The sequence below is a fragment of the Rhinolophus hipposideros genome (assembly GCF_964194185.1).
Source record: "Rhinolophus hipposideros genome assembly, chromosome: 8".
Taxonomy (NCBI): Eukaryota; Metazoa; Chordata; class Mammalia; order Chiroptera; family Rhinolophidae; genus Rhinolophus; species Rhinolophus hipposideros.
In genome coordinates, this window is record NC_138054.1 from 24,549,101 (window position 1) to 24,576,107 (window position 27,007).

The 27,007-nt window shown below is 34.1% G+C and overlaps 1 protein-coding gene across 9 annotated transcripts in view; it reads right to left on the bottom strand.

The window, feature by feature from the left end:
- Window positions 1-27,007, bottom strand: part of ABCD3 (ATP binding cassette subfamily D member 3) — an 89,218-nt gene that overhangs the window by 12,876 nt on the left and 49,335 nt on the right. For 6 of the 9 annotated variants that reach the window (XM_081055950.1, XM_081055944.1, XM_081055947.1 and 3 more), the window contains 13 exons: window positions 23,804-23,892; window positions 16,824-16,893; window positions 15,383-15,480; window positions 14,906-15,029; window positions 12,634-12,690; window positions 10,532-10,674; window positions 7,757-7,826; window positions 5,425-5,494; window positions 5,244-5,341; window positions 5,048-5,139; window positions 3,347-3,438; window positions 3,196-3,268; window positions 3,013-3,076 (listed from right to left, as the gene is read on the bottom strand). In XM_081055950.1, coding sequence (XP_080912076.1) covers window positions 3,013-3,076; window positions 3,196-3,268; window positions 3,347-3,438; window positions 5,048-5,139; window positions 5,244-5,341; window positions 5,425-5,494; window positions 7,757-7,826; window positions 10,532-10,674; window positions 12,634-12,690; window positions 14,906-15,029; window positions 15,383-15,480; window positions 16,824-16,893; window positions 23,804-23,892 — 1,140 coding nt within the window. Of the gene's footprint in view, window positions 1-3,012; window positions 3,077-3,195; window positions 3,269-3,346; window positions 3,439-5,047; window positions 5,140-5,243; window positions 5,342-5,424; window positions 5,495-7,756; window positions 7,827-10,531; window positions 10,675-12,633; window positions 12,691-14,905; window positions 15,030-15,382; window positions 15,481-16,823; window positions 16,894-18,476; window positions 18,547-23,803; window positions 23,893-27,007 lie in introns of all 9 variants that reach the window. The other 3 variants (XM_081055952.1, XM_081055945.1, XM_081055951.1) reach the window with 1 other exon arrangement.

The window sequence follows — 27,007 nt, forward strand, 5'->3', positions numbered from 1 at the left end:
ACTGTTGAGTCTGAGGTTATTATTTAATTCAATGAATATTTATTGAATTCTCAGTGGCAGGCTCTGTTCTAGGTAATGGAGCTACATTAGTGAGTAAAAAAAAAAAGACCAAAAGAAACCCCTCCAAAACACACCAAAAAGCCCAAAACTCTCCCCTTATTAGTTCATATTCTAGTGGGAGAGATATAAATAATATACATAATAAATGAGCTAATTAAATAATATGTTTGAAAATAAGGGCTATGGAGAAAAAAATAGATCAGGGTAAGGAAACTTGGGAGTGGGTGGGGACAGTTACATTTTTAAGGTGGCCAGGCCAGGCAACTGGGCAAAACTTTGAAAGAAGGAGTAAATTTGGAGGAAGACTGTTCCAGCCCCAACTCTACCCCAAAAAAGCTAATTCAAAGACACCAACGCAGAAATATACCCATTCTCTTCAAAAAACAAACAAGAGGCTGATTTGGCAGGAGTGAAATGAGCGGAGGGAAAAGTAGGACATGAACTCAGAGAGGTGGGAGGTGGGAGTAGGGTAATGGCAGGCAAATTCTACAGGGCACTGTAAGCCATTAAAAGGGGCTGGCTTTTACTCTGATGAAATGAAGAACCCAGTTGCATTACTCACGGGGCAAAAAAATGAAAACAACCCAAGAGAGTAAATGGATAATCAAAATGTGGCATTTACATACAATGGATATTAACTATCCTTAAAAAAAGGAATGAAATTCAGACACATGCTACAGCATGGATGAACCTTGAAGACATTATGTTAAGTGAAATAAGCCAAACACAGGAAGACAAAAACTATAATATTGTATGATTCCACTTATATGAGGTAACTAGAACAATTATAGTCACAGAGACAGAAAGTAAAACAGAGGTTACCAGGTGCAGCGGAAGGAGGAAATGAGGAGCTACTGTTTCATGGGTACAGAGTTTGTTTGTTGTGATGAAAAAGTTCTGCAGATGGTTAGTGGTGACAGTAACCCATTATAAATGACTTAATGTCAATGAATTGTACACTAAAAAAAAAGGGTTAAAATTGTTTAAAAAATTTTTATGTTCATTTACCACAATAAAAAAAGAGAAAGAATGAGCTTCTAAAAAAATGTTGAGAATTACTGGCCTACTACCTATCACATTTCCCCAAAAATAAAACCTAGCCAGACCATCAGCTCTAATGCGTCTTTTGGGGCAAAAATTAATATAAGACCTGGTCTTGTATTATATTACATTATATAAGACCCAGTCTTATAGTACAATAACTGAAGGATGTTTGTTGAATAAAGGAAGGCTGTGTTAAGTAAAACAAAGGAAAGACAAAATAAATGAGAAAAAGTCAAGTCTAACTTAAAATACCTTAAATCAGAAAGAGACAGAGAGGAATTCATTACAGTAAACCAAAGGACAGAAGTCAAATAATCAGCTCCCATTGGAGGAGAAAACAAAACAAGAATCACAGGATAGACAACAGGTGGTACAAAATATGGTCACAAAGTAAAAAATCTTGAACAAGTAGGGGTGTAATTGGGCACTTAAGACTCTCCAAATTAAACTAAAATAAGAGCAAAAAAGTAAGGACCTTTCTGAAACTATAATAGTGGAGTTACAGGAACTGGCCAGAAGTATATTAAATCTAAACATAAGGGTTTTAAAGGGACGGGCTTTTGGACTGAAATGAAAGTGAGAGCTTTAGTGTGGTAACCTTATGACGAAGTGGTATCACAGTTTATGGTATCACAGACCATAAACATAATCTTATCTTATGGGGTGGCCAGATGGCTCAGTTGGTTAGAGCGCGAGCTCTCAACAACAAGTTTGCCGGTTCAATTCCCGCATGAGATGGTGGGCTGCGCCCCCTGCAACTAAAGATTGAAAACGGCAACTGGACTTGGAGCTGAGCTGCGCCCTCCACAACTAGACTGAAGGACAACGACTTGGAGCTGATGGGCCTGGAGAAACACACTGTTCCACAACATTCCTCAATAAAATTTTTAAAAAATAATAATCATCATCTTGTCTACTGCACATATCTGTACATACAGATCCCAAATCCCTTTTCACTATGCTTGAGCCACGTGTGCATCTGTATTGTTGGTCTATTTCTTCATAAAGACAGAGTGAGAGAAAGTGGGAGAAAGGCCCAAGAGGATTCTTCAATGGGGAAATCTCATGGCTCTTTTTACCCTTGGGTTCTGGCAATAAAAGGGCTACTGGAACTCTAACAAAGATGGGGTTCTGATCTCTATTTTATCCCTGAAATCAAGCCTGATGGATGGCTACCTACTGTGTCAAGGGTACACACCAAACTGACTAAAGTACCTGGAGCTAAATGAGAAAACTGAGTATTACTTCTGTAATACTTGGATTCATTCAATATTTACCAACTATATTTACATTTTCTCTACTTCCTCGTTGCTCAATAAGTTCAAAGTACTTTGCAGAAGTAATACTTTTTCATTTATTAGTTCCTTAAAAAGTGGAGATTCAATAAACTCACATTACTAAGAGTAGGAAACTGAAGACTTACCGAATATATCAATTTAAAAACAAATCCACTAATTATACTCCTTATTTTATAAACTATCAGACAACACTCCTTCAATTGAAGCAGTTGAAAAGAACTGCTATAGACAACACAAATTACAGAAGGCCACATACATAGATAGGCATGTAGAAAGAAATTCTAGAGCTATGCTATTCACTAGTCACATGTGCTATTGAATTTAAGAGCAAATTTATTACAATTAAATAAAATTTAACATTCGGTTTTTCAGTTGCACTAGGCATGGGCTTTATTTGAAAAAATTTTGAAAGTAATATTTGAAACTTTCAAGTCCTGTCAATTAAGAAAAATAAGATTTCTAAGTATTTCAAAGACTTACTTTGTAAAACAATTTTGTGGATTCAGAGACTAAGTCAAGCTTTACAATTATCTTCATGTTCAGACAACCATTTTTTCATTTCACATTTTGAAGACGATTTAAGCTTTTATACAAACATTTAAAAACTTACTTCAAAATTAAGGTCTCGGATCAAGATATCTCCATTTGGCGTTGCTAAAGGAACATGATCAAATCTATAGAGAAAATTAATAAAAAGATAATTTTACATTAAACGCTAAGCAGATGTAGCTGAAAGGGTACAGTGTAGTTTAGCAAATGTTTATGGTACTTAAGAACCTTTTTCTGTACGTACTTTATGATGTTATCAACATTGATGATTTCTCCTGCACCGGGTATCAAGGGAATGACTTGTGCTGCTTCAGTACCTTAAATGGAAAAGAAGAATTAAAGCATCATATGTCAGCAAAAATTTAAACTATGTGACCTACTGAATTCATATTTACCCCTTTCCTGTTGCGAGACCATTGTGCGTTCGTATTTTCCATGATTTAAATCCTTTAGTACCTGCATTAATTCTGAAATCCGAGCAGTAAAACTGCAATTTAAAAAACAAAAACAAAGCTATAATCAAATCTCCAAAGGCTATTATATCTTTTATATTTATTTTTTATTTACTTATTTGAGATAAAATTGACATATAACATTGTGTAAGTTTATATCTTTTATTTTAAACAAACCTAATTAAAGTTTCTAAACTTATAACTTAGTTTAAATGAAACAACCTAAAAGAAGTCTCATCAACATAAAGTATTAGTGATAGTATGAATGTTTTACTGTGTTGCAGTAGGAGAACAGAAACATGGGGGTAAAAGAAGAGGTTTAATAGGATTCCCACCTCTACAGATACTTCTTTAATAAGTAAGTCACAAAGGTTGTCTGCCGCTAGGATTTTAAGGATGTTTCTAGTAGATACTACACAAGGACTAGTACTACTGCATTCCTCAGACCCAGGAAGTATGAACCCTGAGTTCCCACTGGAGTGAGCTATAACACTTTGTACAAAGATAGCCTTCTACCTGAGAAAGGCATTTATTATATATACACCAATGCATGCTACCTCTGCAAACATGGAAGAATTTGGAAGATTTCTCTCTTTCAAATTCCGAAGAGAGGAAAAGATGAAGTGCTCTTAATATTAGATGGAAATCACTAGAGCAATAGAGAGAAATCAAAACTAATGACAAGAAGTTGAGGCATGTAAGAATGACATGATAGTCAAAGAGAAAGCACTCTACATCGAAGAAGTAAAACAGGATTTTTCTGTAAACAAGGAGCAGCAATCTCATGAAGGAACAGAAGCACCCCACAAGCCACGAACTGTAAGAGCACAAGTTACTAACAAGTAAGAAGAATGTCAGTATTATCAAGAAAGAGACTCTGCACAGTAGTTTATTTCTATAATTTCTACAACTTCTATCTTGCAATGAAGACCTTAACTGCCACAGGAGGATAAAAGAAGGAATAAAAAAGAGGAAATATGCAGAGATGAATCAGAGACCTGGGAAAGATCCTGAGTCATCCAATTTCTCCAATGACCTAAAATTTATGGTGCTTTTTTCCATTATAGAGATTTTTATACCATACCAAGCCCGTTATATTGGAGCCTGAAATATTGAAATATTTAATTCCACTTGATGGTCTAAGAACAATTTTACTAGACAATATGATCACATTTACAATTGTACCTAGAGATATCACAAGGTAACATTTCATTTTTTTCCATTAAAATCAATTTCATATTTTGCTTGGTTGCCAATACCAAAGATCTAAGGGGGGGGGGAATGTATGGTAGGCAACAAAACATTCAAATTAAAAGATTCTATTCATTAAGTTAATTTGCTGTGAATTAAAAAAAGACTGTCATGATTCAATAGGTCCCAACTTATAGAATACCAGTATCCATGGAGCAGATGGACTGAGAACTGCTAACCTAGTTTAAGACTCAAAACAACTATCTTAAGGAAACATGAAAAGTTGACTGTAAGGAAAAAAAAATCTTCTTAATTCTTTATCAAAACCAGTTTCCAGTAGTAGTAGCGTCTGTTGTTACTGATCTTAACCTCAACTGAGCACAATCATTTAGGATAACATATTTTTAAAAAAATTATTCTCTGCAATTGCTCCTGATTACTAATCTTACTTACCCAGCCAATCTAGTCATTTCACGACCAGCCAAAACTATTCGACCCAGAGCTTGAGACATTCGCAAAAGCATTCTTCCACTTTGGTAGTAATCCTTAAATAGAAAAAATATACTAGTTTTCACTTACATCTCTAAGGTTAAGAACTAGATTTTACTTTTATATTTGAATTTTCAATTTATTATTACTACTACTTTACCTCCAAAAGTTCTGAATGTGTACTCTTGAGATGTCGAGAATGAGACAAATCTAGGAAAGGACGACTGACAACTAGATAACCAACTACAGTGGCAAGATCTGAAACAAAATAGTTAAGATTTAAAACATTAGCAATACTTCACTTTTTCAACAAATCCCATCATCTCTTTAAATATACTTACATTTGGCAATTATGCTATCAATGAAGCCCATAGAAAACCGAAACAAAATGAAATTATGTAGGTGTTCCACCTGACAGAAAGCAGAAACAAAAAAATACATTATTTTCTACATATAAAAAATGAATCTACCATGAGGATGAAAGACACTGTACAATTTATTTATTCAACAAATATTTACTGAGTGTGTATGACTTCTAGTTATATTATACATCACATTTCAAGTATATGCTGATCACAGAGCAGGTGCCAAACAAGTACTTCATGAAACCATTTTTATACAAACAGAATGGAAATTACATGAAGAACGTTAATGTGTTGTTCTTTGAATGTAATGTACTAGTACAATAACACTGTATTCACAATACTATCAGATATACACATGGCAAAATTGATCAATAATCAAAACAAAAAGGACAGAAAAATAAGCTAATTTAGGTGAAACATTAGCAGTCCAGATTGGTACTCAATGCTTTGCTTTAATTAGAGACACCCGGTCTGTGCTTTCTCTAAGAATTACATTACACTCAATTCAAACCAGGTGTTAATGTAAATTAATGCCACATAGGTCGAGTCTGTGGCTTTAATCTGAGCATGCGTTATCTCACAATTCCAAGTCTAAAAATATTTTTTTTCCTGCATTTTTACTGTTCTCAAATTTTCCATCTATCAGATTATTCAAGGTCCTGCATGACCTGGCACTAGGCTCTGTCTTAAAACTCATCTGCTTCTACTTTGCTTCTTCTTACTGACTTCCAGAAATGGTGGTTCCTCAAACTTGCATCTGCCTTCAGGCTTCCCTCTTTTTGTGTCCTCTGCCAGAAATACTGTCTTTCTAAATGTCTGTATTTTATGACTAGCACCCCCACTAAACGCTACCTCCTCGAGAAAGAACTTGCCATTCTAGCTAAAATAGTAAGGCAACAGCCCCCATCAGACTGTATCACTTTATCCCATTTTATTTTTGGTCACAGGACTCATTACTATCTGAAATCATATAAAACACCCAGTTGTTTACATGTTTGTCTTCCACTAACATGTGGGTTTCCTAAGTACAGGGTAGCTTGCTCTTACTATCATCTGCAAAAGAACCATGGTTGGAACATTTATTCAATGAATCAATGGGGTGTTACATAGGGTACTCAATGCCTGAATACAACAATGAATAGAACAGACAAGGTCCCTGAGCTCATGGAATTTACATTCTAATTGAAGAGAAAAATTAGTAAACAATCAAGGTAATTATAAAAACAACATATGCTTTTAAGAAAACAGATCATTAAAATGGAAAGTTCACTAGTGGAGGCGATTTCAGACAGACTAATCAGAAAAAGCAAGGCCTCAATAAGTGTTAATTTTGGGCTGCAATCCAAAGGATAAGCATAAGGAAGCCATGTGAAATGTGAGCTGGTGAACGGCAGTCCCCTGGAAAATTACCTTAAATGCATTTTAAGGAGCACCATCAAATTTCAGTCATGTTAAATAAAAAATATTAGGAAAAAGAAAGACAAAAATCCGATTTATGAAATAATTTTAAATGACAACCACTTTAATCTTTTCAAATCAAATATATATTAATTTCACCAATTTCCACTAAAATGTAAGCTCTATAAAGGCAGGATTTTACCATCACATTCACCACTGTTATCACACACTAGCTTCTGGAACAAGAACAGGCATCTAGATGACATTCAATATCTTTTGAATAAATAATAAAATTACTTCAATTCAAATTTTCCAAGTGGCAAATAAATAAAATTGAAGTATAGTTTTCACAAGAAACAATGTTTATATTCCAAATCAAAGGCCAGCAAACTGTGGCCCACAGTCCAAATCCAACCTGCTACTAATTTTTATAAATAAAGTTTTATTAGAACATAGCCACATCCATTCATTTACATATAGTATATGGCTACATTTGAGTGGCAGAATTGAAGAGTTGCAATAGAGACCATATGGCCTGAAAAGCTTAAACTATATTTGTACTATCTTGTCCTGTACAGAAAAAGTTTGCTTACCCCTGTTCTAAATCTTTACAGTATTTTTGTGAATGCTACAGAAACAAATCTGCTGTAAAAAGCACTAAATTTATCAATATATAAGGTTGCATATCCTATGCAACCTCTGTAGAAATACACTGACAATTATTTTAATTAATCTACCCATTTTTATAATTAGGCAACTTAACATCGATATGACAGTATTTATTATCATTTTTTATGAAAACACATTATAAAAATCCTTTATAGCTATTTAAAAGCAAATATCTTAAAAATTAGCATAGGCCAAAAAAACTCTTTCCATAAATACGTGAGCCTCAAGCATGTAATCTTACCAGTTTTCGGAAGACTGTGTGGATTGTCTGCTTTTCTCTTTTATTCCCATTGTAAAAGGCAATTTCTTCACTATTAAAAAAATAATTTAGCAATTAATTTTAATGTTACCTAAACCTGAAAATTAACTGAAATACAGTATTTGATGACTGAACATCTGTATTTAAATGGACATTTTGTGACTAATTGCTTACAGGTACGTCTCAAGCCATGGTCTGTACGTGACACCTTGCTCCTAGCTCAGCTGATCAGAGCACAGGAATACATACCTGACTGGGTCAACTATATGTTGCATATGCCATATGTAGCCTGGCTGGAAAATGCTCTGGACTAATTATCAAAAATGTGAGTCAAGAAATAAGAAGGAAGTTGCCATGATATATAGGAAGGCAGGGCTGGATCAGGCATCATAGAGTACAAATTGAGCACAGATCCAGATAGGAAGGAGTGAAAGCAACAGCTAGAAAAAGATAGATAGTGACGCCATGACATACAGTCTTCGAAAGACAGAAAAGCAAACTAAGTCCTGATGGCTTCACAGTGCCAACTCTCAGGAGGCACAGCTGCATAGTCATGGGTATTCTTGGAACCCCCACCATATCCTCACAACTTCTGTTTTCTTGAGCTGGTTTGACTGGATTCACAAGGGCCACAGGATCCTGACTAGAAATAAAAGGGCCTTTTTTATAGGTGAAGAAAGGTTCAATGTAGTTACGTAAATCTGTGAAAGTCATTCAGCTAGCCAGTCAAGCAGCTGTTATAACTCATATCTGACCCTAAAGTCTAGTCTTTCCACTCCAGTCAGTGTGATGTAAACTTTCCCGGCAAAGTACCTCTTACAGCAGAGGAAAGTAAAGATTTACACAGAAGTCCAGAAGGCACAGTTAAAACAACCTTCAATAAACACCTAATATTTCTTTAAAGTCTCTTTTCTCTCTTAAAACCTTATGTGAATTTTATATTCTACTCTTAAAATGTACCTGTATATTTTTCCCATCGTAAAAACAAGGTAGCTCCTACTTTAACCCCTTCAAGTAAAATTAACTTTCCATAAAGATGCACCACGTTTGACCTGTGTTTTATGGTCCCCTTGACACAATGATACAGAGCCCTAAGGTATCAGAATCCCAGTTTAAGAAACACAATTCTACACCTATAATTAATTCCTTTTCTTACTTCCTTCAACCTCCTCCACACATTTAAGCCAATGGAAGAAGATGAGTTGAGAATTCTGCTTCTCCTGAACTGAGTCATTTGAGACCCACTCTAAAACCTGGAAAGACAAAACATCCTAGAGTACTGATGGCTGCCTATCCAACATTTATTCTCTTCCTTGTCCTTTTTCCTAAGAGAACCCCAATTTTCTTAAAAGTTATCTAACCTTTTCTGGGTATCCAAATGTTTTAGTAATGGCCTCAACCTCATCTACAGGGACTGAGTTTCAAAAGGTCTAAGCCAATTACTTTGCTGTAATTGCTTTAGGCACGAGCAAGGGATAATTCTGGCTAATAAGGTGTGAAAGGAAAGTCTGCTGTAGGGCTTCTGGAAAGTTTCCTTGTTCTCTTAAAGATAGCTGAAGAGATGGCCCATTCTGGTTTCTGTACTTTTTGCAGGGATGGAGGGCTAGTGGGACCTGGAACTGCTTTTCACATTTTGTGGTCACAGTAAGAATTAACCTGAGGAAAGGGGCAACATACAAAGGAGAGCCGGGCCAAGAAAACATCAAAGAATAGCCAGAACCCTGATCACGCTGTGGCTGGAAGTGCTTTATCTTAAGAGTTCTTCTGTGAAGTAGTAAATATCCTTATTGCTGGAACCTTCTGAGTCAGGGTTTTCTGTTTCTTGCAACAGAAAGAATCCTAGCTGATATCTTTCATTCCCTTGACAAATCACCTCTCTACTCAACATCCTATTCCTCTGCCTAGAACACAAAACCCTATTTAAAACTGGTATCATTTTAGCAATCCAAGGAAACGAAGAGGGAACTGTTAAAAGAGTAACTTCCTAAGTAATTTTGCAAATGCCTACAGGGTAGTAAATAAATTTTGGCACCCTCAATATGAGGTTGACAGATCAATATATGAGAAAATTTACTGAGCACATTACATACCAAAAACTTTTCCGGAAGCACATGCGCGCGTTCTCTCTCTCTCTCTCTCTCTCTCTCTCTCTCTCTCTCTCTCTCTCTCTCTCTCTCTCTCTCCTCTCTCTCTCTCTCTCATTAGACACACACACACGTATATTTCACATTTAATGTTATCTACCTATTATAAACAAGAAAAGTAAGGCTATAAATAACTTGCCAAAAGTCATAGGATATATAATTGACAAGTGAAGGAGATAGATTTTGCAACTAGTCAGGCTAGCTCCAAAGCTCAATACTTTTTCCTCCTATTTTGGATTTTAAACTATCTGGAAACTAGGTAGAGAGACATTCAGTGAGACTGAATTACTGAGTATTCCAAACATAGTCTCAAATAAAACTATTTTGGGATAAAGTGAGACAAAATTTTCTATGAAGTACTGTAAGTAAATCTGAATTGTATTTTGGCTATGTTTAAAGTGAAATTAAGAGAAAATTAGTCAATAAACGACATGAAGAGGAGAATCAGGGATACTATAGAAAAAGGGTTATAAAACTTACATTCTTCATAATGTGTATTTTCAAGAGGTAAATACACACAGACACAATTTCAGTAACAGTGTTACCTGACTTTCAATATCTGCAAAAATTAATTTTTGGAACAGCTAAATACATTTAATACATTTTTCCTCACCTGTTTGTGATGAGCCGGGAATTAACGTATCTATACTCTCCTTCATACTTTTGCTCAGTTATTGTCATCTTACCAATGGGTCTTCTAAGTCGAGTTAGGAATAGCCCAGAAACAAGCAAGTAGGCCATCATGCTTGCAGGGCCCTATTATTATTATGAGAGAAAGATACAAAGTTCAAGGATATCTAATAAATGTACTGGATGTAACATGCACAATTGTTACAATTAACTCTACTGACTGATCTCCAGTGACTGACTTTGAGAGATACTGATCTTTTGGCTAATTTTTTCCCCTTAATTGTTTCTTCTCTGACACACATATTGGGCCTCTACACTTTTACTACTTAATTGACTTCTCCCACCAGTGCAGCTCATCCCCCAGCTCTCCCAAATATGCTCACCTAAAAATTCCTAATTGCAGTCATCATTCTTTCTATGGCATCTGAAACTCTACTGATGGAATGCCTCTTGAATTTTTCTAAAGATTCCACAATAACTCAGACCTCTTTTTCACCTTCTCTCTGAATGTTAATATTCCCTGAAGTTTCTTCCTTACCTTTCTTCTCCTCCCAAATATATCTCTCTAGTCCCATTACTCCTAAGAATCCAAGACTTGATTGTTTTCAAGTTAACTACTATTCATCTTTACCTCACTACTCTGTTGAGCCTCAAGCTTAGTTCTCCCAAACACACTCCATCTGCCTTTCCATTCTCATACATCTTGCTTCCAGCTCCATACTTTCTGTCTTGGTAAGTGACCTCATCATCCACTGACCACCCCAAGAGAGAAACTTCGAGCTTACCTTTCCAAACTCATCACAGAAACTTCCCTCACTCCCATATATATCCTATGTTCTGCCATACTGAAATAATTGTTTCCTGAACATGCCATTCAATTAAGTTGTTCTTACGTTTGGCAAGCCTGACATAGCTAATGAATGCCTACGCATCTTCCTCAAAGAAGTTCAAATATCACCTCCAATTCTCCCGGACACTACATACTTTAATCAAACTTCTATTATTAGACTTAACACTCTGCATTAGATTTCTTTTTACATCTATCTCTTTCACCAAATCATAATCCTTCTTGAGCAGGGGAAATATATCTTATGCATTTTTTAATTCCTTCTACTCAGTATAATATGTGTAGAATATAGTGTGTATCCAAGATTTTTTTAATTAAATATAATTGATTCATGTATTTCAACGAAACATAGTTTTTACCTTTAAGAAATTCAGAATCAGATAACAGATATACCTGGAGGTATATTTAAGTAATATAAAAATGTAATAAGTACCATAAAAATATAGAGACAAAAAAAAAATAGAGACAACAGGAATTAGTAAATTCCTTAGATTATGGAATTTGCTTATAGTAAAAACATGCTATAAGAATGATTAAATCTGGATTATGAGAAAAAGTTAGGAAAGTAGACAATAAAATTCAAATAAAAATCTTTCCCCAGTGCTTTGAAAAGGAATAAAAAGCACTCTATAATTTATTTATCAAGTACAAAATGGATATACATACGCATGTGTATGTATTTATGCATAAAGCAACCACAGAATTATGTGGTTGTGTTATATAACAATAACATTATATATTAAATGACTCAAGTTAGACATCAGTGAGAACACTCAGAAAAATTTAAAGGTAATTCTTACAACGCAAATATGAGAAACAGGGTAATAAGGCTCACAGATAACCAACCGTTTACATAAAATATTTCTGAAACTGGTATAGCCATTCTAAAGGTATTCTTGATATTTTAACATTCAAATTTCTTATTAAAATGACTGTCTCCAAACCTCTTTTTAGACATTACTTTGCAACAGTAAGCACATGTATGTTCAATGTTAAACATTGCACTTCTGGTTATTGATACCACAAAAATTTTCCAAGTATGTGACTTAAGAAAAATTTAAAAAGCTAAATTAGAATAATTTTTAAATCTCTCATACAGTATTATTTTATATCCATACTTTATTAGGTACATCTTACAAAAATATGTTCTTGAGATACATAAAAATTCTTACAAACCATCCAGCTATTCATAATACAGCATTATAGCAATTTAAAAGACAAAATAAAAGCAAACTCACCTGAGCTCCTATTGCACTTGTTAACTTGAAGATATACAAAACTATGTCTAAAAATGGCTGTAAAATAAATATTAGAAGGTACAAAATTAAAAAGCAACTAGATAACCTAGATTGACAGCTAATACATGTTAAATACAAAATGCTATTCAATACTTAACAGATAATTGTCAACATACAGAGTTCCCATTATGCATAATGTACTATAATATCATGTAGACCAATCAATACATAAAAGACAGTTCTTATTCTCAAGAAACTTAAAATGGAGACAGACAACTTCACCAATGTCTACTGACAATCAAGTGGGAAAAACATTTATAGCTTTCTATCAACTAAGGTAGCTCTAAGCATTAGTAACTAAGTAATTTCTCAAGATAGTGCAAAGACACTGAATAAAATGACCTGAGCTATAACCCCAAATCTGCTACCAGCTTTTCTGGCTTCTACATACGTATCTTCCCCTGTAAAAATGAGAGGCTCTTCCTGCTCTTAATATTGTTTGATTCTATTATTTTATCACAACATCCATATGTTGAAATAATCAAGTGAGCCTAAGTATCTAATTTTCTGATATAAAATTCAAACTTCTAGAACTAAAATAATACATAAATGTACTGCTCCTCACACAGAGACAGCTCAACTGACATACCAAAAGTTCTACATATTTTGAAGTGTTTCCCAAAACCCCAAAATGTGTTGATTCACTTAAGTCTATAGCCATCCCTTCCTGACTAATATCTGCATTACCAGGATAGGTGACTTGGTTTATTAATTGGCTTGTACTAAGATGAACCTTTTCTTTTTTGTCTTATAAGTTGTCAAGAAGCTAGAAATACTTGTAAAGTTTAAGTACATTCAAAAGTCATTGATAAACATAATAACATAATTCAAGTTAGAGTCCAATTAGGTAATTAAAAATATATATAATATATGTACTATAGTGCACACCACCACTACAATTAATTCATATTTTACCCTATTACTGATGTGACAAGACTTGAGCCATAAACTTGCTCAAGTGCCAAGGTGTAAAAACTACGTCTGCAGAATACATGAAAATTTTTATATATATACCCCACCACCCAACACACACACACACACACACACACACACACACACACACACAGAATAAACTTTAAAATGTGGTAATGGGAGGAGAAAAGAAAGCTGAATTGCTGAATAATTTGTAGTTGTGTTAAGAGTTCTAGAGTTTGGGGTCAGTTAGCAAAGGCTTCTAGAGAGCTGAATAAACAACAAAGTTTGGTATGAAGTGAAAAGGTATCTTAGTAGTGGACCTATCACGAGGGGGGAAGAAGCTCTGTAGATATGTATCACTTTTTTAGAATCGCCTGTCCTCCCTCCATCCACATGGCTGAAGTGGGAGCATTCCTTTTCTTACAACGCGACCCAAGCCCTTCCTTTGTATATGGCTTTCTTTGTCTCAAGAGTGGACATGTCTGCATCAACTGTGGCCAGACACAAAGAAACTATAAATGGTCCAGTATAAGAAAAAGCTACCACCCAGATCAAGAGCAGTCATGTGGATTAAAGTGGGAAACCTAGCATGAAGAGGGGAGAGAATCCTGGGTAGACAATCCTATAGGTACCCATTACGTGCCATAGTCAACGCAAGAAGTAACGGCAAAGAAGATAGATTAATGAGAAGACTATAGCAAAAGCTATGAGATGAGTAAGATAAAGAATTGAGGAAATCAGTGAGAAGAAAACTGGTTAAGGCCTACCATCTGAGTCAAGAGGTTTGGCAATTATCTGGGAAAGGGTTTGGAAAAACAGTAATTAGAAGAAAACTGAAATAAACTAACATCTTATGAAAATTTTTTGACTATTACGTAAACAATCTATTAGAATTAGAGATACTGAAGCAGAGAAATGGGCAGGAAGACGTCCTAACCTACTATTATAGATGTGGAATTAGAAATATTAAATTGACCATCAATCTATAACAATTGCCAAAAGTATACAGGTCAACAGATTAAAATTTAAATTTCTGCTGCTTTACATTTCAGTAATAGCCTGTAAAATTCTTATGAAATCTTTATAAGACACTTAATTCTCAATTCTTGAACAAAGCACCTCATAAAAAGATAAAAAATTAAATAACTATAGTTAAAACTAGTATAACTCTAATTTTCTTATAAAAGCATTAAATATTTATATGCTGCTGTTATATCCATCAAATCAACTCTATATAAATTTGCTTAGATTCAAAATTCAACAAATTAACAAATAATAAAAAAATAGACAAACTTACCTTACTAAGATTTGAATACAGATCGACTACACTGTTACAAAACTTTTCCACATCTTGTGTAAGCAGCTGGTCTGGATTAGCTATTCTGTTGTCCAGATTTCCCATTTTATAGTATGTGAAAGCTCTAAAATAACAGTAAGAAAATGACTTTTAACAAAATGTTTTTTAAATTCACATTATACTACGTAGTCCAAATTACGAGAAACAGAAAAGTTGGAGCTGGAAGAGGCCCCCAAAGATTGTCCTAATTCATTTTAAAGATGAGGAAGGAAGCCCAGAGACAGATGACTTGTCAATTAACGGAATTAGATTCCCAATAGTTGAAGTCTTTCCCTATGAGTTTCTGGGTCTGAGTAATTTTCAAGCAATTTTCTTGAAAAACGTATTCAATAAAAAAGAAAAACTTCTTCATCTCAATATCATAAGTATTACTGTTCAGTTTAAGTATTTTTAACACAAAAACAGATTATCACTTACTGGAGATATTCCTCATAGAGGTGTTTGGTTAGTCTTACTCGGAAGCACAGTTTGAGCTCATTTAACCCAAACTTCAAGAAGTTATTAACCAGAGAGATCTAAAACAAACAAACATACATACATTACTGGTTTTGCTTCATTTCTACTTACTAAATCATAACTTATTTCTCACGAAATCCTATGATTTTTATAACTGATAGTCCAAATTTCTATAGTTCAATTCTGTTTTACTCAAAACTTACAAAACTACAAAAAGAACATGCTAAACCAAATGCAACTGGCTATATTATCCTGATACGTTAAACTTTACTTGGAACTTAATTTTAGAATATGTTAATTTCATTAATTATGAGAAGCATCTTGCTATTTTTCTTTTTTTTTTTTTTTTTTGGTAAACAAAAAAAGCCACATCTGTCATCTTTCTAATGTAAAGGACTTGCTTTTAGGAACACTGGCATTTATGTTTGTATCTTCTGTGTCCTGCTACATACCACCGTAGACAATGAATTCTATATATGCTGCATTTGTATTTGTTAAAAAAAATAGTGTAAGTCTTATACCAACTAATGCAATTTTCCAGATTATTTCTAGAGTCATATTTACTACTCTTTGCCATCATACTAATTCTTCCACAGTTCTGAAGTCACATTTACATAAAATTTTTCTCTAAACACTGGTCTTCTGCTGAATCTCAATTTTTGACTGATATCTAAGCTACTCACTTTTTGTTGTTTTAAAAGGTCTAAAAGCCTTGTATGTCCATCCTCGAGCTTTATTAAATCTGATATGTAATCTAATTAGTTGGACTTTTGCAATCAACCTCCTCCTTTTTACTCTCATACTTAAAGCACTAAAATTCTTAAAGTGCCAATAAAATAAAGAACCAAGTTAACAAAACCACTGATGATTTAGACCAAACACTTACCTTAATTTTTAATAAATTCCAATTTAACTTAAACTTCATTAGAGGTTCGTTACTATAATATACAGCCTAAAGTAATAAATCTCTATCAGGGTGATTTTGCAACCACATACCCCGGCTCCCTACCTCAGCCCCCATGGGACATTTGGCAATGTCTAGAGACATTTGTCACACTGGGAGAGGGACACTACTGCCATTTACTTGGAACTTAATTTTAATGTTTAGTGGAATCTACTAAACATTCCAGAAACCCAGGCCTAAAGGTTAAAAAAAAAAAAATCACCCACATATGTATACATCTACACATGCATAATTGAACCGAAGATAATTCCTTTTAATTTTTCTATCTAGCATTGAAGGTTTACACTGAAATATTCTGCTATAAGTTACATAACTAATTTTGAAATAGGAATTCAGTATCTTAAATCTTTAAAGAACTTAATAACTAAATATCCTTAAAGACTTTAGCAAGATGCAATTTTTTTCCCTGTGCAAAGTTTTTTAAAGAATTACACTTACGAGAGGCATGGCAGCGATGAAGTTGAATAAGTATCTCTTGAAATCTTTTCTGCTACGACCAATGATACCACTGCAAACCATCACATGCAATGCATTAGTTGCAAAAGAAGCAATTTTTAACACTAAGAAAACTTCTGTAAAGCTCTGAAATTACCCGTGGACATTTTTATTTAATCAAAAGAATCAATAAGAAAAAAAGATGCTAAAAAACACTTTCTTACAAAAACATGTTTCCAACTTTTGAAATTTTATCATTTTAAACAGCTTGCTTGAGAATTACTCCCTGAATGGAAAAATTAAATAGGAATAACTAGTTCTTTCCTTAGTAAAAATAGTAATTTTAAAAAAGGCTTAAGCTGCCACAAAAGGGGTTTAGATGGCAAAACACTAGACTCTATAGACTCAGGAATGGGTTATTATGGATAAAATAAACTAGTATTTTTTTGTTTTTTACTTTAAATGTTTTAGCATCCTGATTTTCATTTGTATGAATACATTTGTAGAATTAATCTCTAGACAGACTAATGAGAGATCACCAAACTCTTACTTATTATGTGGGGCCAAGACAAATACTTTAAGCTTTGTGGGCCATAAAGGTCTCTGTTGCAACTACTCAATTCTGCTACTGTACAGCAAAAACAGCCAAGAATGAGATTGGCTGCGTCCTAATAAAATTTTACCGAAACAGATGGTATTGGGATTTGACCTAGGGGGTCTACTTTGCTGATCCTGGGACAAAATGATAACTCAGAGAGTAGATCACTGCGGTTCCTCAGAGCCTCAATCTATTAACACACTTCAACTAAACGAGCTCCTCTTTTTTTAATCTGTTTTTTTAATCTATTTTACATATTTATGTTTTTAAAATATCCATTAAGAACTTTTAAAGTAAAAGTTCCACTATTTTTTATTAAAAGTTTGAAAACCATTATATCATATAAGAATCTCTGACGACCATATATCTATGATCTAGTAAAAAGACATGATTTATTTGATCACACTTTTTTCAAATAACATTTATTAATACTCCCAAGTGTAAATAAATTTTGAAAAACCCTGCACTAAATGATTTAAACCTAACTCCACACCCCAAAAAATGACAGGTATATATGATAGAGAAATAATTTGTCTTTTATGAGGGAGCAGGTGAACAATGCCAAGTAATGTTAGCTGGTCTTTTAGAGAAAAGAGTTTCACGGTCAATTAAATTTGGGAAAACCTGGGTTAAATAAAGCTGACAAATGTCTTTACCAAAGACCTCCTCAAAGTTCTATTGTATATGTGCATTATAACTCTGATAGAGCTTTGTGGCATGTAGCATTTCCTCTGTCATAACTAGGATTCCACAAAACATACTTCGGGAAAGTAACTTTACACTGATAGAAAAATTAATAGTCCAAATTTGATATAACTGCTAAAACGTGGGGAAAAAATAATAAGTTGAACTAGAAAAAAGTTAAAATAGAACCACACAACAATAAGAATTAGTGACAAGAAGCAATAAGACAGTACAAAAAGTTCAAAGGTTTAAATTAAAATTGTTTGAACCAAACTTTACATGACACCAAAGTGCTTTAGTGATGCCCAAGCTGCGATACACACAAAATTATAAAACTTTGGTAAAACACATGTCATCATTCAGCAATGGTTTACCATTGGAATAGCAGCTATAAAGTTAAAAAATGGTTTCTTGAATAAAGCCGTATTTCTGCTTATTATTCCACTGCAAAAAAAGGAAAATAATAAAGAATAATTTTACAGTAGCCCCAGTCTTTATTACTTCCAACAAACACAAGAATCTTTATAAAAGATCTTTATAAAATCTTTATAAAATGCTGCTTGTACCCAATTGGGTGAAAATAAAATATATCTTGATGATTACATATAGCAGCAACAAGGCAGAAAGATTGTCCTCCACATAATGGAATTACAAGTTTCTACCTTAAAGAAGGGATCTGTCCTAATTAACATTTGCCCACACTCCAAAATCATTAGTCGCTGCTAACAAATAAGCCTAAAAGAAATAAAGCATATTAAAATGAAGTACACTAAGTGATGAGACACAGGGGATTGTAATAGTGGCACTAAATCTATTTTGAGATTTGGATCTCTGGTATAATTTGATTTAACGAGTATAATTTAGCTTGGGAATTGCTGAAAGCTTTCTTTTCTTTGCCTTCCTCCCCTCCCGCCATACCTTATTGGCATTTTCAATGGGTCTGTTTACTTTGACCCCATAGGCCCTGTGACTAGGACGAGGTATTGCATCTGTATGGGGTCCACTCTGGGTTCCAACTTAAATCTACACAATATATGCAAAAGTTGTGGATAACAGTTCAACCACTTCTCCCGCCCCAACAGACAAAGCCAAACTCAACAGAAAATTCCACTACAGGCCAAAGAAAGTTACATCCTGATTAGAAAATATAAAACGTGAAAACAAAGACTCGACACAGTTGTTTGCAGTAGTTTCCAGCAGACTTTGCCCAGCCGATCCTTCTCTTAGTTTAATAAACTTTTCTTCCGTATTTCTACCTGCCTTGTGAATTATTTCACAACCTATACACAAGAAGCCACAACACTAAGGACCATAACAAGTCTTTTAGACTCTTTCTTTTTTTTCAGCAGAAATACATGAACCTAAACCTACTCTGAAAGAGGCAAAAAGAAAGTGACAGATAAATCCATTTACAATGCAGCTTTAGTAGCAAGTTAAAGAAATGTGTAAATTTTTCAAATAAAACTGTTCCATATGATGACTTCATAACATTTTAAAACTTGTAATTGGACCAAATATCAACTATTTCATATGTAGTTCAAAAACATATATTAAGCATAAAGTTAACAATTAACTTTAAAATGATCGCTTCACAATTTATGAGTCTGAGTTAAGAATATAAGGAGGTTCCTTGTACTATTCTTACACTTTTCTGTAAGTTTAAATTATATCAAAATAAGTTTTTTAGAAACTCTTAAATATTTTTTGTTTTTCATTTTTTCTACATCTCGTAACTAAAATTTAAAACTAACTACCCAACAAGTTGATTACTTTAGTAGAATTACAAGTTGGCTCATGCTACATTAACTTTCCTCTTTCCATCATCACCAATTAAATTAATACACCACCTACTCTTAGCAAGGCATTTTCTCCAGGGCATTAAGTCTTGAAGAAAATATTTATTGGCATCTATTCAATTAAAGAGGAAAATCCCTAGTTTAGAAGAGTATTTTTCTTTTGGATTACAAAAACATGAAATCACAAAACCTGAATAAAAGGGAAAAAATTTAAAATTAATCTATACTATACCGTAATTGTGCAGGGTTTCTTATATTTGATATGTGACTGATTCCACATAGATACTTAATATAACATTGCTCATAGCGGATGTAATCTGTATATTTTTGCCATAGGTAATTAACGATGCTATAATTGGGGAGTCTGTATTTTTATTAATAGATACAGCATTTAAATAACGAAGTCATCAAAGCAAAAAGCATAAAACCCTACAATTGTGTAAAAAAGTATAAATGTCTTCTCTACATAAATTATACAAAGGATTCAAATTACTTGCCACATAGATAATAAAAATAGAACTTAGTGATAAAATCGATCCTCCTACAGCTGATATGCTAGTAGCAATGAACAAACATTTTAATTATGTTTATACTGAACTTCGTAACATTTGCTAGAGTATTCACTAGAGCACAGACACAAAACTGACAAAACTCCCCCACAAACAACCTACAAACATCTACAAACCTAGGAGACCAGAGAGTCAACAAGCCCTCAACCTGGCTTCTAACAAGATTTTCAGGCCTTCACTTTTAAATATGAAAGAAAAGCCTATAACATGAATAACAAAGATCAGAACAACACACAAAGGACCATGAAGGAAACAAACAAAGTAAAGAGCTAAAAATAAAAAATAAAAAAAAAGTCACAGACTTGAAAGAATGATTACTACAAAAGTGAAAAGTGAAAATCCATATAAAAATATAACTCTTAGAAATAAAATTATAACAAAAATTCACTAGATAACAAAATTAAAATTAATTTCCCAGAATGTGGAATAAAATATCAGAAATGAAAACTGTATAGGAGTTATAAGATAATCAAATGATCATCCAGCAGGTCCAACACTCAACTAACAAGGATTCCAGAAAAAGTATATTAAAAAAAAAAATGGAGAGGGAAAATTTTTTTAAAAACACAAGAAAATTTCTCAGAATGAAGAATGAGTTTATAGATTAAAGGGAGTCCACTTAGTGCCCAGCCCAATAAATGAAAAAAAAGAAAATCACACCAACATTCAGTAAAATTCCCAAACACCAGCAATACAGCATCAATAACAAATGATCATAAAAGCTTCCAAAGGGGAAAAAAGAGATCTGTTGCTGAGGAAGGGAAACCAGTAAGGAAATGGGCCTCAACACCCACATGAAAACAAGATCACTACAGTTTTTAGCCTTGGCTATAACTTAGAATCACCTGGGATGTTTCAAAAAGTAATAACTAATTGAATTAGAATATCTAGGGATGAGCCCAGGCATTAGTACTTCTCAAAATTCCCTAGATGAGTCTAATGACCCTGTATCCACGGCTGAGAACCAATGAGCTCTACAGAAGACCTCAGGAAAGCACAGAATTTGATGCTTTCCAAATTCTGACAAAAAAGTGATTTCTAACTTAGAATGTATAAAATAAAAATACAGCTATATTATCATTCAAGTGTGAGAAGACTTTATCAGTTCTACAAGGTCTCAAAAATTTACTTCCTTTGTACCCTTTCTCAGAAAAAGACTGCATCTACCAAAATGAGAAAGTAAAGTGAGGAAGAGGAAAACAAAAGATCTAGAAAATACGGTATTTAATGCAGGAGAAAAACATGAAGGAAATTGTCAAGATCGTGATAAAAAAAACGAATTCAAACATTACTGCCTTTTAGGGACCTAAGTGCAATCAATCCTGACTAGAGCAGGAAGACAGGAAACTTGTTAACCAGAGGCAAGGGGTGGCGTGGTAACGGAGAGAGAAACAACTACAGATTATTTGGTGTGTCTGACCATATTACAATACTGAGAAGATTTTACAGTGTTGTCAATAAGCTGAGTTGAATTAATAAGAAGTAGGCAAAAACCTAAAGCACAAAAAGCTTGCCCTTTATAAATGCCAGGAAAAACAAACAGTGGTGTATAAAAGAAACTATCAAAGTATATATATGTGGCTCAGCTGTAAACAATAGTCAAAATCATGTCAACAAATCTGTGTGAACAAAACATTGCAATATAACAACACTCACTGAGCGGATGAGCATGGGTGTGGGCATGAGTGTAAAAGAGCTAATTCTCATCTTCCAAAGTAGGAAATAAATACAAAAAAATTGAAAAATCTAGGAACAGTAACATAATGTTACACTGAAATGCAGAAATAAAAGATGAAATAGTAAAGAGAATAGACACCAACTAGCTCCAGGAATGACAGTTGTAAGTGGGAGAAATGATGCACAGAATTGATATGTTTGTGACTAAGTCCTGCAAGACTATTTGACAAAAAGCAATATTCACATATTACTTTTTCAGCTGTTCATATATTACTTTGATCAAAATAAAAAGGTTGACCACAGGTTTCAGAGACCTGTGCTGAATATAGGAGACTACACAATTTACATACAATCAGAAGCGTGTGGTTTGGACTTTAATCCTATGCCAATCACCTTCTTTATTCTCCTAGACAGATGAGTTAGAAAACATGTGCATAAAACACTGTTCCTCTTCCTACGTATTCTCTAAGAAGTAAAACAAGAATGTGAGGGGAATAAAAACCTATATTTCAAAGTCTGGAAGCATTTAAAAATTTTAAGTAATGTCATTCAAAAAATTATCTTAGATTAAGTATTTAAGAAATTTTCTGATAAAATACTGCATACCGGGAAACAAAATTCCAGGAAAATTTTTTTACTGACATTCAAATTAATATCATGAGGAATAAATTCTTTATTAACATGTTGATAAATGTTAATATCCTAACTGTTATTTTTGTTAAATTCAAAATTATCAATTGAGGGCCGGCTCGGTGGCTCAGGCAGTTAGAGCTCCATGCTCCTAACTCCGAAGGCTGCCGGTTCGATTCCCACATGGGCCAGTGGGCTCTCAACCACAAGGTTGCCAGTTCAACTCCTCGAGTCCCACAAGGGATGGTGGGCAGCGTCCCCTGCAACTAGAAAACGGCAACTGGACCTGGAGCTGAGCTGCGCCCTCCACAACTAAGACTGAAGGGACAACTTGAAGCTGAACAGCACCCTCCACAACTAAAACTGAAAGGACAACAACTTGATTTGGGAAAAAAAGGCCTGGAAGTATACACTGCTCCCCAATAAAGTCCTGCTCCCCATCCCCAATAAAAAAAAAAAAGAAAGAAAAAAGGCTAATCAATTGGTTTATGAACAGCAAGAAATGCTACTTGGGGGAGACGTCATCAAAAAAAAAAATTATCAATTGAAGTAATATCATATGTAGTAAGACCATAATGAAAACAAATACTAACTTAAGAAACTAAAGGAAATGTCTAAGATTTTTTTCCCCTTTAAATATTTTCTTTGAAATGCTTTGTGATCTTTTCCTCCAAATTATCTCATGAATTTCAGACGTTCCACTTCGTGACTTGTTTTACCCACCCTGCCCCGGCATTTATTATACTGCCTTTTCATTTTCTGCCTGCTTGTCTAACCCTTTAGGAACTGCCAGCTGTGCAGGGCTGGGGACAGGGAGTCTCCCGTTCACCAGGACACCCCGATCATAGAGCAGCACGGTGCCTGGCACATGAGAGACACTCAGTAAATGTCTTATCAATGAACAAAAACATAATTTGACTTAAGTATCTATACCTAATTTAGGATCAATTTCTTTCTTATTAAGATATTGCTTAAATATGAGCCAAATTAGTATTTCATATAAATGGGAGGAAGGTGAATAGAAAGTACCTTTCAATGAGTGTCCCATTTTGAATCATCCAAACATCACAATATGTTCGAGACACCAGCATAACAGCAATAAGTATCAAATAACCTGTCTAAAATAAATCAGGTATAGAAAATTAAATAAATACATTTTAGAAAGTTAAAAGAAACATTACCGTGTTAAAGAGTTTTGGTTTCTAAATTCAAAGCTTTATTCTAGCTTTAAGACAGTTGGCTGACATTTTACCTATAGGCAATTTTTAAATAAGAATTTTAAAATACAAATTGAAAAGGACTTACAGATCATTTAATCTAACTTTCTCATCCAGAAAATTAAAAGTGAATCCCAGGCAGGTCAAACGACTTGCCTTCATACAATAATCAATGACAGAAGCTAGCAGTGTAATTTAGGTTACCTGAATCACCATGTATTGTGATTGTCTTATAATTTTAATATATGACTGTAATAAAGAAAAATGACAATAACTGTCAATATACAATTAAACAACAAATATTGAAGCCTAAAATTTTGCCTAATTAAAATAAATTTGGTTCAAGTTTGTTAGAAAAATCTCTAATAGTGTCTCTGCCCTCACAGGGCTTTCTATTTAGTTATTAAAGCAAGATTTACACATAAAACATAAGAAAACAGACTGACGTAGGTAAGTATGTTTACATTACTTCATGTGCTAAGTGGCAGGATTGGAAGGTCTGGGATAGCTAAAGAGGGTTATGACATTAGAAATAGATTAACTAGACCAAGCAAAAGAAAGGAGAGAATGAGGATTACGAGTTTTAAAAAAAAGAATGATTTAATGGAAAATAAGAAATAGATTAAAACCATATGAATTATGGTACAGCATATCCAGCAGAGTTTAGACAATATAAAACTCTTGCAAGCTTCTAGGTAGAACAAAATGTGTTGTTTAGAAAAAAAAACATGTTAACGTGTTGTATAGAAAACATTACTTATGCGATGTTGGGCAAGATGGATAATCAAGGTGGAAGAGATGAGAGGCTAGGAATCGATTACCTCTGCATGAGATGAGAATCTACCCTCCAATCTCTAAAACACATTCAAAGTTGACCTTAAACTTCCTAAATTGGAAGAACATGGCATTAACATTAAGAAGTGAAAATCAGGGAAGAGAGTGTGTGGCTGGGGGACATTTGTTGGATAATGTGCTTAATTTCAAAGTTATGGAATTGAGGGGCAACTGCATCTAATACTTTTATAATTTTTGCAAAACAAGTATTGGTTTTTGAAGAGGTGAAGGTACTGAAAATATAGCCCTCTAAGTCAAAGACAAGGCAGGGAGTCATAAACACAATAAATGAAGCTACAAGACAGAAGAAAGTGTCAAAGAAAGCGTGCAATTGTGCTGGGAGAGCTGCTACTCCCATGTTTGCTAGCAAGGAAAATACCATTTTTGTACCTTACCCCAACATCTCAGGTATTCAATTGACAACAGAAGAACCTATTTATTTTAAATAAATGCTATCTGTAGCTGGCACTTTAACTATAATGCTAACTTCTAATCCAGACCTTACAGTCTTAATCCTAAATTAATCATTTGAGGTATAAAGGTAGCAACAGTAGACAAAGATAGTTTATTTTTTCCTTCATCTTATGTTCTTTGCTTATTTTTCCTTAAAATAAGTATCAAGTTTACTTGTATCACTTGAGCAAAATCTGGCAAACTTTACCTACTGACAGTCCTGAAATGCCTTTATGCAAAGGATTCTTTATACAAAGAATCACCACTCTGCCATTAATGGGTCCGCAGACTATCCCAGAAACTAAAGATCTGAATTGATTTAGGCACTCCCTCACCATATGATACATAGGAACTTCCATTTATTCACATGTAGCATTTTCATTTCTCTACTTCCTAAATTAATTAACCTATCTCTATCTCCCATCACGTGTGATTTCTATGAGAATTTATGTCACTTTCTTAAATGGGGGTCACACTTGGATTATCAGATTCCTCACAGATGGTACATACAGTGGCATGGCTGTGGCATGGCTACACCTACACAAAACCGGGAGGATGGCCAAATTAGGCCCTTCTACCTCTGTACTAACTCCCAGAGAGCCATCCAATGTTTCCCATTCAGTTTATACTCTGCAAACTCCTGCTAAACACTTAAATGAGCATTATGCTGTTAACTGAAAAGGGGGACAATATACGAATCTTTCCAGAGAAGCTTATATTTTAAATAAGAATTCTCCAAAATCAGGTGGGTTGTAGAGTGAGAAAACAACTAATTTTAATTATCGCTGAAGTGTCACGGGAAACCTTCACAAAGAGGACAAAGAGCATTAAGCTATTTTTTAAATATATTTGTTTTTGTCATGAGAGCCTGAGCGGACACAGCCTGACTATAACACAGCAAAGAATCTTCGAAGCAGATGATACTGAAAGGGAAGGGCAAAATCAGGCTGTGATTTAGCATATGAGAAAAAAGAAGCCAAATGTTTTTATTAGGGTTTTAGAAAGAATACTAGTTAGAAAAGGAGAAGAAGCAAAAAGACCAATTAAGAGATAAGAACAATCCTGGTAAGCTATAGTGAGCACAGCAGAAATGGAAAGGGAGAGACTAATTTAAGAGAAACTCAAGGATACTTGGAAAAAACATTTAAATAGTAAGGGGAGGAAGAGATTTTAAACATTGCAATGTGATCTCATTTTTAGTAAAATCTGTGCACATGCACTAGAGGACTCCACAAGTCCTCTCTGAGTGGGGGGCTAACAGGCATCAAAAAGAACAATATCTATCTGCACTTTCCAAGTTTTAAGGGACACATATTATCTCTATCTAATTAGGAATAAACAAATATTACTGTTTTTTAGAGTTTCTTAAGGGCAGAATCACCACGATATGATGCTGAAGTGAAGGGAAAGGAGAGTAAGTGCAGTGTAACGGAGGAATGTTCGTTCTCCTTGGGAATTACGGTGCTCTTCGAACATCTTATCCTTTTCTTGCTCTTAATAGATTATAAGGCTAATGCTTTGTAAAACTGAACAATGGAAACATGTTTTAATAAGACAAATTTGACAGAAAAGATTAAGAATTGGAGATTCTTTGAAGTGAGACTAATTAAAGAACACTATAATATCCAAGAAAGAATATTTAGAAGGAAAAATTATCAGATCCCAGTGGCTGAAAGAATGAGGCATGAGGAGAAGAGTCAAGGATAATGATATTTCTAGTTGTATAAAA